At 39.4% G+C, this 13,835-nt stretch overlaps 1 protein-coding gene across 1 annotated transcript in view; it reads right to left on the reverse strand.

Moving 5' to 3' along the window:
* Window positions 1-4,659: 4,659 nt before the first annotated feature.
* Window positions 4,660-13,835, reverse strand: part of LOC126334900 (peroxisome assembly factor 2-like) — a 114,440-nt gene continuing 105,264 nt past the window's right edge. Inside the window, exons 10-11 of the mRNA XM_049997609.1 lie at window positions 9,805-9,944; window positions 4,660-4,988 (exon numbers count right to left, since the gene is read on the reverse strand). Coding sequence (XP_049853566.1) covers window positions 4,837-4,988; window positions 9,805-9,944 — 292 coding nt within the window. The 3' untranslated portion in view covers window positions 4,660-4,836. The remainder of the gene's footprint in view (window positions 4,989-9,804; window positions 9,945-13,835) is intronic.

Below are 13,835 nucleotides of genomic sequence, written 5' to 3' on the forward strand. Positions count from 1 at the left end.
ACTAATTTGTTGATACTGTCACTGTAGAATGTTTGACAGAGCCACAACCTCACCTCTGCTTGCACCGCTTCATCAGGATAAAAGTGAAGTCCTCAGAGGTGTTCTGTATAGAGGGTGACTCATGATGGAGAACCCTTGGTGTCAGATCATTGCAGCTGTCACAGTGCTCATGTGTGGCCTGGCAATGTCATTTTGAAAGAGAGTGCTCCATGTGTGGATGAACTCTTTGAATTTGTGCTTTCAGTTTGCTGAGGGAATACAAAAAACTGTTTCTCACACAAATTGTAGTTACGTTACACACCGCCATGTTACATGCTACAATTCTGAAACATCTAGCAGTAGGGATTGCAACTTTTGTTAGCAAAGCAGGGAAGTCAACTGAGTAAGATGCATGACATGTATTACCTCAACCAATATTGAGAACAGAATTTTAAAAAATCAGAGGCATTATTTTTCAGCACATTCTCAAACAAGTGAAAGTAAACTGTTATTCGGCATTAATTCACAAGCTTCTACATGCTGTTAACAACAAAATCTACTTGTCTCAATGTTTTGAACTTTTGTTCTTCCTTAATATATGTAACAACTCCTCCTTTTCCTATTTTAGTTCTACATAAGATGATAGAGCATAATCTTTTGTATTTAATTAATCTAACTCTGTGGTTATGTGGTGCTCAAATGCAAAATTAAATTAGAGGAATTGTAATGACTTGCACCAACTGGCACCTGTGATAGCAATGATTGTTATGCATTTTACTTGTAAATCGGAAGATGGCCTAATTCAGTTGAAACCAGGTGATAACAGGAGAATAAAAAGATTATCTCATCTGTTTTGTTCATAAAATATTAAAACATGATCACTGTTATCTGCTGTGACACAATGCCATGTTTCTGGGTGCCCTTTTATGACTCCAATTTGAGAACCAGTTAACTTGAGCAATCATTGGGAGCTCTTAAGTTTTCTGTGGCATGGAAAAAGATCTGTGACATGATACACATTTTTCCTTGTATTTATTATTTTCTACCTACACTTGAAGGATCAAGCTTCACTATCATAAATCAATATTAACCTCAAATGAAACTAAACTGAAATTTAAACTATCCATATCATACACAAAGTGTTTATAAAGGCTTTGACAGTTAATACAGTATTGCCATCTTGAGCTATTTGTCATTCCCATGACATTATTTCTTTCTCCAAAGTTTGCAAAGTCTGTAGCTGCATCCTGTCCAACATATCACATCCACCTCCATTCCTACATCATGACCTTAGTACCAGTAAATATTTTGTTTTCGGCTGTTTTTTATTTTGCATAAATCAATCAGAAATGGAACATATTCTTCTAACTACTTTGGTTCATAATCTGGACTGTAACTAATGACCATTCCTTTTAGTGCTGCAACTGCCACAAGTTTTCCAGTCCTTGCTGGTCCATCTCTACAATTTTTCAGAGGTGTATATTCTCTGGCTGTCTGCTATCATCTACTGTATGTACTCTTTATAAACAACATCCTGGCTTGTCTGTAGGCCTGGCCAGATACAGAAAATGCAAGCAGCCCATTGCAGTTCATGAAAATCTGTGCTATCCTAATGATCCAACATCACCAGTCATATGTCTAGTTGTTGAGCCCTGCGACTTGTATATTCTCATAAAATGATCCCTCAGATTAGAGCTGTTCTACTGCCATGGTCTCAATCACGAGTAGTGTAAATAATTTCAGATTTATACTGTGAACTGTACTCTTTAACCCTTGAGGTGGCACGCCTATGTATAAAGTGTGCCAACAACAAATAAAATTGTTTTCCACCATTCCACTGTTGTATCACGATCATGAGCCCATACCTATTCCTTCAGCTAACACTGTTATAAACTGTGTTATAATACATCTAAGTGAGCAGCAGTAACATAAAATAAACAGCAAGCTAGATGAGAAAATATTTATGATCCGTGCAAGAAATTGACCAAGATTACATACTAACAACACATTCCCACAATGGAACCTTTGTCTTTGAGATATTGGTAATTCAGTAAGTGGTTGGCTGGTTTCTGATGTAACTGTACTATTTAATGCTTTGAGTGGGTCATTCCTGTGGGGTAACACCTGTCCATGGAAACAAAGTGATATAATGAAAGTTTATTTCATTATTGTTTAATTAAACTGTACTTCAGCTCAAACTATTTAAGTTTATTTTATCACTGTTTAGTTAAACTACGATTAAACTGTGACTTTGCTCATACATATTTACCTTGGTAACATAAAGACAGCCACTCTTTACATGTGTAGTAAGGCACCGTGCATATGTTCGTGTTATGAAAAACAGTGAGCCCGCTCATGGGTTAATTTGGTTGTCCCTCCTATTGCACTTTGTGAATAATACTGGACAGAACATAACTGTTGTTGTGGTGGTCTTCAGTGTGAAGACTGATTTGATGCAGATCTTCAAGCTAGTCTATAATGCGCCAGCCTCTTTGCATCTACTGCAACCTACATCTACTTGCACATGATGATTGTAATCCAGCCTTTTTTCCTTTCTACAGATCCCCCCCCCCCACACACACACACAAACTAATCTACTAATCACCTTTTTTTAGCACCTCATTTCCTAACCTGCTTCCCTGAGAAGCACCCAATTTAATTCTAATATGCTCAGTTGTCCCTACCTTGCTTTTGAGGATGTTCCTCTGATTGCCTCTCTTCACAAAACTATCCAGCTCAATCTACTGATATCTGACAGATTTACAATGTCATCAGCAAACCTCAATTTTTTTATTTCTGCTCCTTGAAATTTAATTCCATTTCCACATTTCTCTTTTGTTTCCTTACTCAGTATGCAGACAATAGGCTACAACCTTCTCTCACTCCTTTCTCAACTGCTGTCGTCCTTTCATGTCCGGTGTCTTGTAGAATTTCAGCCTGGTTCCTGTAGAGGAAGTAGATGATCTTTCATGACCTACATTTTATCCTTGTTACATACAGTATTTAGAAGTATGTACTGATATTCAAGTCAACAGTATCAAAAGCCTTATCTAAAGCTTCGAATGTTACAAACATTTAATTTCCTTTCCTCAGTTATCTTACAAGAAAGGTATATGATCAGCATTGCCACTTGTGTTTCTATAATTCTGTAAGAGCCCAAACTGATATTCTCTACAATCGCCATCTATCAGTCTTTCCATTCTTCTGTAAATAATTTGTTAGTAATCTGCATCCAAGACTTATTAAACTCATGGTTCCGCAATATTAACACTCGTCAGTACCTGCTTTTTTTGAAATCAGGCTTTATTACTGTTGTGTTAAACAAAAAATTGGTGCCCAGCATAAAGATAGCACGAAGCAAACCCCCAGCTGCAGAACTACATGGTTACAGGAAGGTGGTGTACTGCGCACTAAGACAGTTACATCACAGGGAAATATATCTTAAATGGAATAACAGTGGCAACACACACGAGTACCAATAAAAAACATGTATTAAAATAATGGACAGAAAAATATACTCAGCTCTTGCTTGCAGAGAAGCCATGGCACCGACATTAAGTTCTGAACCTTATTTAATCTCTCCGCACATGATTATTAACTAATCTAATTGAAGTTTAGAGAGTTTAAGTTCAGTCTACTTATGTTCAACACACTGTGTAAACTGACAAACTACTGGAACAGGTCAACACTCTAGATAATTTGCAGACAACAGAAGAACTGGAATGGTTGTGTTGGAACCAATGAAAATTTCCTGAGTGTCTACATGTTGCTGCCAAAAAAATGTGTTCATAAAAATAGTGCTCAGCATATAAGTGCCTAACTCCAAACTATTCAGTGGATGTAGAAAAATAGTTCTAGGTTTCAGTGATCTCTTTGGTGGCCAACGTAACTATAGGTGAATGTATGACCTATCTGAAATCCTGATGTGGAAGCATAAAGTAGTTCCTGGTATGAGTGCCATCTGGGTTGCAACTGACTGCATTGTATGAGTGGCATCGTACTGTGACTGCTTGGTGTGTTTATCCTCTGAGGATCTACTGCATACAGTGCCTGGTGGAGACACAGCAATTACATAGTTTGTTCTCCCAAAGATCTCAATAATTCTGAGACAATGTGAATTACTCCAGTATCGTGTTTCAAATTAGGTCTTTCAGTGTATCTCCCAGCTAATCTTCAGCTACTTCCCCTTCCCTTCCCATAATATTGTCTTCATGTTTCTTCTCCTTTATATTGCTGTGCTATATATCCCTTCCACCATTCAGTCTCCTTTGCTTCGTAATAATGACTTTTCGTCTGAGCTCTTCATATTCACAGAGGTGGTTGTGTTTTCTCAAAAGTTTTCTTTAATTTTCCTATAGATAAAACCTATCCCCCCCCCCCCCCCCCCCCCCCGGTTACTCATACTTTTACGGCTTTACATTTCTCCTCTAGCCATAACCGTTACTACGTTCATTTATGAAATCTATGTCCTCGGTGTAATTTCATACAATGAGTTTAAACCAAGAGCTGCTCATAAGACAAAAATAAAATATTACAGGTTAACAGTGTGTGCCCAATGGTCCTCAGAAGTGTCTCCACTAGTGTGGAAATCTGGTTCAATTACCAGAGCTTATGTTCCTATCTACCTGATACAAATAAGAACATGGCAGTCACAACAATTCACTGATCACTCAGTACTTATAAATAATGTTTTAAATTTAATTTGTATCAATTTCTTTAATTTTTCTTTTTTTTTCAGTAAAAATATCCACAGTAATACAAAATAAAGTTTGTATCATCACCTTGGATGATAAATTCAGGTTACTACTAGGAACCCATTTCAGGTAACAAAATAAGAATTTCAATGAAAATCATTATTCAAACAGCACTCATTTCCTTCTGCACTTTCCGATAGTATGCCATATCTTCATCAGATACTGATGGTTTGATGTTAGCCACTGCTGTGCTGAAGTCCTCTGCAGAAACTTCAACAGTTGTTGATAATAGTGTGGCACGGTCTCCTGGTGTGGCTGTAACATCATATTGGGGGAAAAAAGTTATTTTGTTATGCAGTGTTAGAAGGAATGAATAAGAATGATCATTTCTGGTGTTCTTCTTCATTATTTTACACCTAAGAAAAAGTCATCACTAACATGCATGCTGACCACATTTTTTTTTCCTCACTTTACTTCCAAACTCTATTGTCCCAAAAAATGATGAGAGTAAGATTGAAATGGATAATGTGGTAATAATGAAAGTTGTTACATGGAATGTCAGAAGTTGAATATTGTAGGGTACCTAGAAAATCTGAAAAGGGAAATGAGAAGGCTCAACATAGGTATGGTGCAGATCTGTAAAGTGAAATAGAAAGGAGATATGGATTTTTGGTGAGACGAATAGGGTAATATTACGAGCAGCAGAACATGGTATAACAGGAACAGAATTTTTGTGGATAAGAAGGTAGGGTATAAAGTGTGTTACAATGAGGAGTTCAATGACAGGGTTCTTCTCATTAGAATCCACAGCAAACCAAAAACATTTCAGGTACACACGAAAATGTCAGAGGCAGAAAATGAAGAAGCAGACACAGCATTTATCAGGATATTGAACAGGTAATCCGGTATGTGAAGCAATAGTCATGGTGGATACGAACTTGAAAGTAGGGAAAGAGTTACAGGAGAATATGGGCTTGATAGTAGGAATGAAACAGGAGAAAGATTAACTGAGTTGTTCAATAAATTTCAGCTAGTAACAGTGAACAAACTATACAAAAATCAAAAGAGGAGGAATTATACTTGGAAAAGGTCCATAGGCATGGGAAGATTCCAGTTGGATTACTTCACAGTCAGGCAGAGATTTCAAAATCGGATAGTGGATTGTAAGGTATAACCAGGAGCAGATGTAGAATCAGATCACAATTTAATAATGATGAAGAGTAGACTGAAGTTTAAGAGAATCACCTAGAAGAAACAGTGTAGAAGGAAGTGGGTTACAGAAGCACTGAAGGATGAAGATACCCATCCCGTCTGAAATTCTCTAAGGCTGTAGGTACTGCAATAACGAATACTTCACTATGCAGATCAGTTTAAAAGGAATGGACATTGCTAAAAAATAAAAGGGGGCAGTTACAGAAATTATCCAGGCAAACACAGGTACAAGAAATGTAATGACAAAGAAACCTTGGTTAACAGAAGGAATACTTCAACAGATTGATGGAAGAAGGAAGTACATCAAAAATGTTCCGTGAATGACATGAATACTGTAACGTAAGTCATTTAGGAGTGAAACAAATAAGAAGTATGTGGCAGAGAGGAGGGAGGGGTGGGGGGGGGGGAAAGTGAGGAGTAACTGTCTGATGGGATACAGGAAGAAGTGGTAGTTGATATGGAAGACATATGGGATCCAGTATTGAAGTCAAATGTTTGACAGAGCTTTGGAAGGCTTGAGATAAAATACAGCAAAATGGATAGATAACATTATTTCAGAATTTCTAAAATTACTGAGGGAAGCTAAACCACATGACTATTCAAGAAGATGTGTAGGATGTGAGAGACTGGAGGTATACCATCAAGCATTCGGGAAAAAAATGTCATTCACACAATCCCAAAGATAGCTAGGGCACATAAGTGTGAGAACTTTCATACAATCAGCACAACAACTAACACATCCACAATGCTGACAACAATAATATGCAGAAGATTGGAAAAGACAGTTGAGGATCTGTTAGATAATGATCAGTGTCACTTGAGGAAATGAAGAGACACCAGAGAGGCAGTTCTGATATTGTGCTTGATAACAGAAGCAAGACTTATGAAAGATTGAGACATGTTCATATGGTCTGTTGCCTAAAAAGCACTGAAGATGGTAGAATGGTGCAAGATGGACAAAATTCTCAACAAAATAAGTGTAAGCTGTACAAAAGGACAGGTAATATACAATATGTAAAACAACCAAGATTTAACAATAAGAGTGTATGACCAAGGGCAAAATGATCAGATTAAAAACATGTATGACAGGCATGCAGTCTTCTACCACTACTGCTCAATTTGTACAATGAATTAGCAATAATGGAAATAAAAAAAAGGGTTCAAGAGTAGGATCAAAATTCAGGGTGAAAGGATATCAATGATAAGATTTGATGATGACATTGTTATCCGCAGCGGAGGAGAGGAGGAACTGAAGACTCTCCTGTCTGGAATGAACAGTCTAACAAGCACACACTTTGGATTGAGAGTAAACCAAAAAATGATGAAAGTAATTAGTAGTAGTAGTAGTAGTAGTAGTAGTAGTAGTTGTAGTAGTAGTAGTCGTAATGTGATGACTGCTAAACTTAACATTCAAATTGGTAACAATGTTGTAGAAGAAATGCAGGAATTCTTCTACTTTGGAATCAAAATAACATATGACATGTGAATCATGGAGGGCGCAAAAAGCAGACTAGCATTGGCAAAGAGGGCGTTCCTTGCCAAGAGAAGTCAACTAGTATCAAACATAGGCCGTAATTTGAGTAAGCAATTGCAAAAAAATGTATATTTGGATCACAGCATTGTTTGTTAGAGAAACATGGACTGTGGGAAACCTAAGAAGGAAAAAACTGAAGAATCTGAGATACATTGCTACATTAGAATGTTGAAAATTGAGTGAACTGATAAGGAATGATGAGGTTCTCCACAGACTCAGTGGGGAAAGGAACATATGGAAAACACTGACAAGAACAAGGGACAGGATGACAGGATATGTGTTAAAGATATCAGCTTTCATGGTAGTTGAGGGAGTTGTAGAGGGTAAAAACTGTAGGTGAAAACAGAGACTGGAATACATCCAACAAATAACTGGAGACATTTGGTTTAAGTGAAGTACAGCAGATTTCCCCACACCCAAAATCCTGAAAGAGGAATTTCTTAACTGCAAGAACCTCAATAAGAAACTGTAGATGATTATTCAGAATATACACTCCTGGAAATTGAAATAAGAACACCGTGAATTCATTGTCCCAGGAAGGGGAAACTCTATTGACACATTCCTGGGGTCAGATACATCACATGATCACACTGACAGAACCACAGGCACATAGACACAGGCAACAGAGCATGCACAATGTCGGCACTAGTACAGTGTATATCCACCTTTCGCAGCAATGCAGGCTGCTATTCTCCCATGGAGACGATCGTAGAGATGCTGGATGTAGTCCTGTGGAACAGCTTGCCATGCCATTTCCACCTGGCACCTCAGTTGGACCAGCGTTCGTGCTGGACGTGCAGACCGCGTGAAACGACGCTTCATCCAGTCCCAAACATGCTCAATGGGGGACAGATCCGGAGATCTTGCTGGCCAGGGTAGTTGACTTACACCTTCTAGAGCACATTGGGTGGCACGGGATACATGCGGACGTGCATTGTCCTGTTGGAAGAGCAAGTTGCCTTGCCGGTCTAGGAATGGTAGAACGATGGGTTCGATGACGGTTTGGATGTACTGTGCACTATTCAGTGTCCCCTCGACGATCACCAGAGGTGTACGGCCAGTGTAGGAGATCGCTCCCCAAACCATGATGCCGGGTGTTGGCCCTGTGTGCCTCGGTCGTATGCAGTCACGATTGTGGCGCTCACCTGCACGGCGCCAAACACGCATACGATCATCATTGGCACCAAGGCAGAAGCGACTCTCATCGCTGAAGACGACACGTCTCCATTCGTCCCTCCATTCACGCCTGTCGCGACACCACTGGAGGCGGGCTGCACGATGTTGGGGCGTGAGCGGAAGACGGCCTAACGGTGTGCGGGACCGTAGCCCAGCTTCATGGAGACGGTTGCGAATGGTCCTCGCTGATACCCCAGGAGCAACAGTGTCCCTAATTTGCTGGGAAGTGACGGTGCGGTCCCCTACGGCACTGCGTAGGATCCTATGGTCTTGGCGTGCATCCGTGCGCCGCTGCGGTCCAGTCCCATGTCGACGGGCACGTGCACCTTCCGCCGACCACTGGCGACAACATCGATGTACTGTGGAGACCTCACGCCCCACGTGTTGAGCAATTCGGCGGTATGTCCACCCGGCCTCCCGCATGCCCACTATACGCCCTCGCTCAAAGTCCGTCAACTGCACATACGGTTCACGTCCACGCTGTCGCGGCATGCTACCAGTGTTAAAGACTGCGATGGAGCTCCGTATGCCACGGCAAACTGGCTGACACTGACGGCGGTGGTGCACAAATGCTGCGCAGCTAGCGCCATTCAACGGCCAACACCGCGGTTCCTGGTGTGTCCGCTGTGCCGTGCGTGTGATTATTGCTTGTACAGCCCTCTCGCAGTGTCCGGAGCAAATATGGTGGGTCTGACACACCGGTGACAATGTGTTCTTTTTTCCATTTCCAGGAGTGTATAAAAAACAATTTTCAACTGTGACTAATTTTTGCTAATTCATTCAACTCTTTCCTGGAATATGCCAATACTATTTCTCAGAATTCTGCCTGTCTTTCAGCCTGCATGCTGTGCATGATTAAGTTAACTTAATCATAGTAAACATACCCATAACTCACAATGCTTACACTTTGTATGGTAGGAAACATATCTGTTTACATATAATGTGTGTTTAACTGTTTGTGCGATGTAGTTTGGAAACAGAGAAAAGTTAGGTGTCATGCATAAACTAATCTACACAATCAGTCTCATTATGTTTAGAGGTAAGCTAAATATATGATTTCCTTAGCTATCCTGAAATGAGGAGACGTCATAACCAAATTTCTGATTGCCAAGCTTCTGTTTATTAACTAAGGTTCATTGCGTCTTTTTGTATGAACATATCTCCAAAAGATTTCGGGGCATTGTTGTACATGCCCAAACTTATACTTACCCTCTTGTACTTTGTGAACGATGGATCTAACAGCACTAAGCCAGGCCTTAGAACAGACTGAATACACATCTGCACCAGTGACAACATCTGGGAACTGCTCAACAACATCAGACAAATTCACATCTGTTTTCAGCTTAAACCTGAAAAATAACATACATTTCTCTTCAAAACCTTTGGTTGCAGTGCATGAATAGAATGAAATCTTCACATTGGCAATTATAATAGCACAGTTTCAAGTCTACCAAAGTTTTGTTGATTTTGTCACCAACAATAATAATCTTACTGGTAGTTGTGGGTACAATGAGCATAAAAATTAATGTTGTTGTTGTTGTTGTTGTGATCTTCACTCCAGAGACTGGTTTGATGCAGCTCTCCGTGCTACTCCATACTGTGCAAGCCTCTTCAGCTCTGGGTAACTACTGCTACCTACATCCTTCTGAATATGCTTAATGTATTCATCTCTTGGTCTCCATCTATGATTTCTACTGTCCTCACTTCCCTTGAATACTAAATTGATGAGCCCTTGAGGCCTCATAACGTGTTCTGCCGACTGATCCCTTCTTTTAGTCAAGTGGTTACATAATCTAACCATCTAATCCCTGGTATTCCTATGTAGTGCCGTGTTTCAAAAGCTTCTATCTCTTCTTGTCCAAAATGTTTATCATACATGTTTCACTTCCGTACATGGCTACACTTCATACAAATACTTTCAGAAAAGACTTCATCACACTTAAATCTATACTCAAAGTTCACAAAATTTTCTTTTTCAGAAACCCTTTCCTAGCCATCATCAATCTACATTTTATATCCTCTGTACTTCGACCACCATCAGTTATTTTGCTGCCCAAATACCAACACTCATCTACTATTTTAAGAGTCTCTTTTCCTAATCTAATTCCCTCAGCCTCGCCTGATTTAATTCAAGTACATTCAATTATCCTTGTTTTGCTTTTGTTGAATTTCACCTTATATCCTCCTTTTAAGACACTGTTCATTCCATTCAAAAGCTCTTTCAAGTCCTTTCAGTCTCTGACAGAATTATGTCATTGGCAAACCTCAAGGTTTTTATTCTTCTCCTTGGATTTTAATTCCTACTCCGAATTTTTCTTTTGTTTCCTTGACTGCTTGCAAAATATGCAGATTTAACAACATCGGGAATAGGTTACAACGCTGTCTCACTCCCTCCTCAAACACTGCTTCCCTTTCATGCCCTTCGACTGTTATAACTGCCATCTGATTTCTGTACAAATTGTAAATAACCTTTCGCTCCTTAGATTTTACACCTGCCACCTTCAGAATTTGAGAGAGAGTATTTCAGTCAACATTCTCAAAAGCTTTCTCTAAGCCTACAAATGCTATTACGTAGGTTTGCCTTTCCTTAACCTATCTCCTACGATACGTCATAGCATCAGTATTGCCTTGCATGTTCCTACATTTCTATGGAATCTAAGATGATCTTTCCTGAGGTCGGCTTCTACTAGTTTTTCCATGCAACTGTAAAGAATTTGTGTTAGTGTTTTGCAACTGTGACTCATTAAACTGACAGTTCGGTAATTTTCACACCTGTCAGTACCTCCTTTCTTTAGAATTGGAATTATTATATTATTCTTAAAGTCTGAGGGTATTTCACCTGTCTCCTACATCTTGTTCACCAGATGGAAGAGTTTTGTCATGGCTGGCTCTCCAAAGGCTATCAGTAGTTCTAACAAAATGATCTTTCAGTGCTCTGTCAAATTCTTCACACAGTATCATATCTCCCATCTCATCTTCACCTATGTTCTCTCCGACTTCCATAATATTGCCCTCAAGTCAATACCCGAACTGGTTTTCCATCAGAGCTCCTGATATTCATACAAGTGGTTCTCTTATCTCCAAAGGTCTCTTTAATTTCCCTATCTTACCCTCCAGTGATATGTACTTCTACATCTTCACATTTGTTCTTTAGCCATTCTGCTCAGCTATTTTGCACTTCCTGTCAATCTCATTTTTGAGACATTTGTTTCCTTTTCGACTGATCACTACATTTTTCTATTTTCTCTCTTCATCAATGAAATTCAACATATCTTATGTTACCCAAGGATTTCTACTAACCCTTGTCTTTTTGCCTACTCGATTCTCTGCTGCCTTCACTATTTCATCTCTCAAAGCTACCCATTCCTCTTCCACTGTATTCTTGTATGCCAATCATTCCCTAATGCTCCCTCCGAAACACTCTACAACCTCTGGTTCTTTCAGTTTATCCATATCCCATCTCCTTAAATTCCTACCGTTTTGCAGTTTCTTTGGATTTAATCTACAGTTCATAACCAATAAATTGTGCTCAGAGCCCACATCTGCCCGTGGAAATGTCTTCTATGTCTTACCATTATATAATCTATCTGAAACTTTCCAGTGTCTCCAGGCCTTTTCTGCTTATACAACCTGCTTTCATGATTCTTAAACCAAGTGTTAGCAATGAATAACTTATGCTCTGTGCAAAATTCTACCAGGCGGCTTCCTCTTTCATTCCCTACCCCTAGTCCACATTCACAGTACCAGCACAGCAACACTATTTTGGTTGATGTTGCAAGACCAGTTCAATAAAGAAACGAGATGGTTGCCTCTGCAACTACTGGAAAGGTTGCTGCCCCTCTTCAGGAACCACATTTGTCTGGCCCACCATTGGGTTGCACCTACAGTATGGCTATTTCTATCGCTGAGGCATGCAAGCATCCCCACCAATGGTTAGGTCCATGGTTCACGGAGGGGTAAAAATGAATATCATGAAATAATTAAAGAGCATGAATACAAGCTGTGAAATACAAATACAGCTTGAATTAATAATCCATCTACAGGTCGGTGATCATATAGTGACAAACTAGCAATACTGAAAGGGAAAAGTTCCAATTAATTCACAGATATTGGTACCCTTCTCCATTTTTTGGCTACAACAGAAGAAAAGGAAAGCATCAACTGAACTTGCCCAATATTAATCATTCATAGGTTAGCAAGTGTTCAGAAAGATTACCAAGGATTTTTACATAATATATGAAATAATGTTTCTTATTGTGTAGATTCATCTCTGGAATACACTGGCAGATTTTCTGCTCACATGGAGAACTGCCTGTTGTCATTTATGACTGGTTACTGTTTGCAAAATGGTGGTGGTTGTTGTTGTGGTCTTCAGTCCTGAGACTGGTTTGATGCAGCTCTCCATGCTACTCTATCCTGTGCAAGCTTCTTCATCTCCCAAGTACCTACTGCAGCCTAAATCCTTCTGAATCTGCTTAGTGTACTCATCTCTTGGTCTCCCTGTACAATTTTTAACTTCCACGCTACCCTCCAGTACTAAATTGGTGATCCCTTCATGCCTCAGAACATGTCCTAGCAACCGATTCCTTCTTCTAGTAAAGTTGTGCCACAAACTCCTCTTCTCCCCAATTCCATTCAATACCTCCGCATTAGTTATGTGATATACCCATCTAATCTTCAGCATTCTTCTGTAGCAAAATGGTAACCATTATGAATGTGTTTGTTGCTAGGTGAAGGGTTAAGAGTGTGTGCTACTTTACTCAGAGAGCTTCTACCTGTATATAGTACATTTGTTGTGAGGCAGGATATTCCTCCCCTGTATAAAATCATCAAACAATGAACACCATGGTTGGAAAATAATCATTTCCCTGAAAAAAGCATAGAAGGATGGACATGCTGTTTTCCAAGGGCAAAAATAGTCTTTTGCCACAATGAGTCAAAGTATACAAGAGAATTGATCCACAATCTTTTTCTACATCCCATTAAAGTAGAAAAGCTTTATCACAATTTCAAACAAACAGAAGTATATCCTCCACTATCCTGTGGTAACATAAATAAAGAAAACTAAGTATTCCTCCGCAAAAATAAGCAAGAAGAATAATACACAAGCAGATAATCTCTTTACAGATCTTGGAATTCTTAAAGTCACTTTTCTCAATATATTTACTCCTCAATGGCATATGTTCGTAAAATCAGTTTCAGATGAATAGTTACTTGCACAACTATAATTCAACAGAAAA

Source organism: Schistocerca gregaria, chromosome 2 (assembly GCF_023897955.1).
Source record: "Schistocerca gregaria isolate iqSchGreg1 chromosome 2, iqSchGreg1.2, whole genome shotgun sequence".
NCBI classification, from domain to species: Eukaryota; Metazoa; Arthropoda; class Insecta; order Orthoptera; family Acrididae; genus Schistocerca; species Schistocerca gregaria.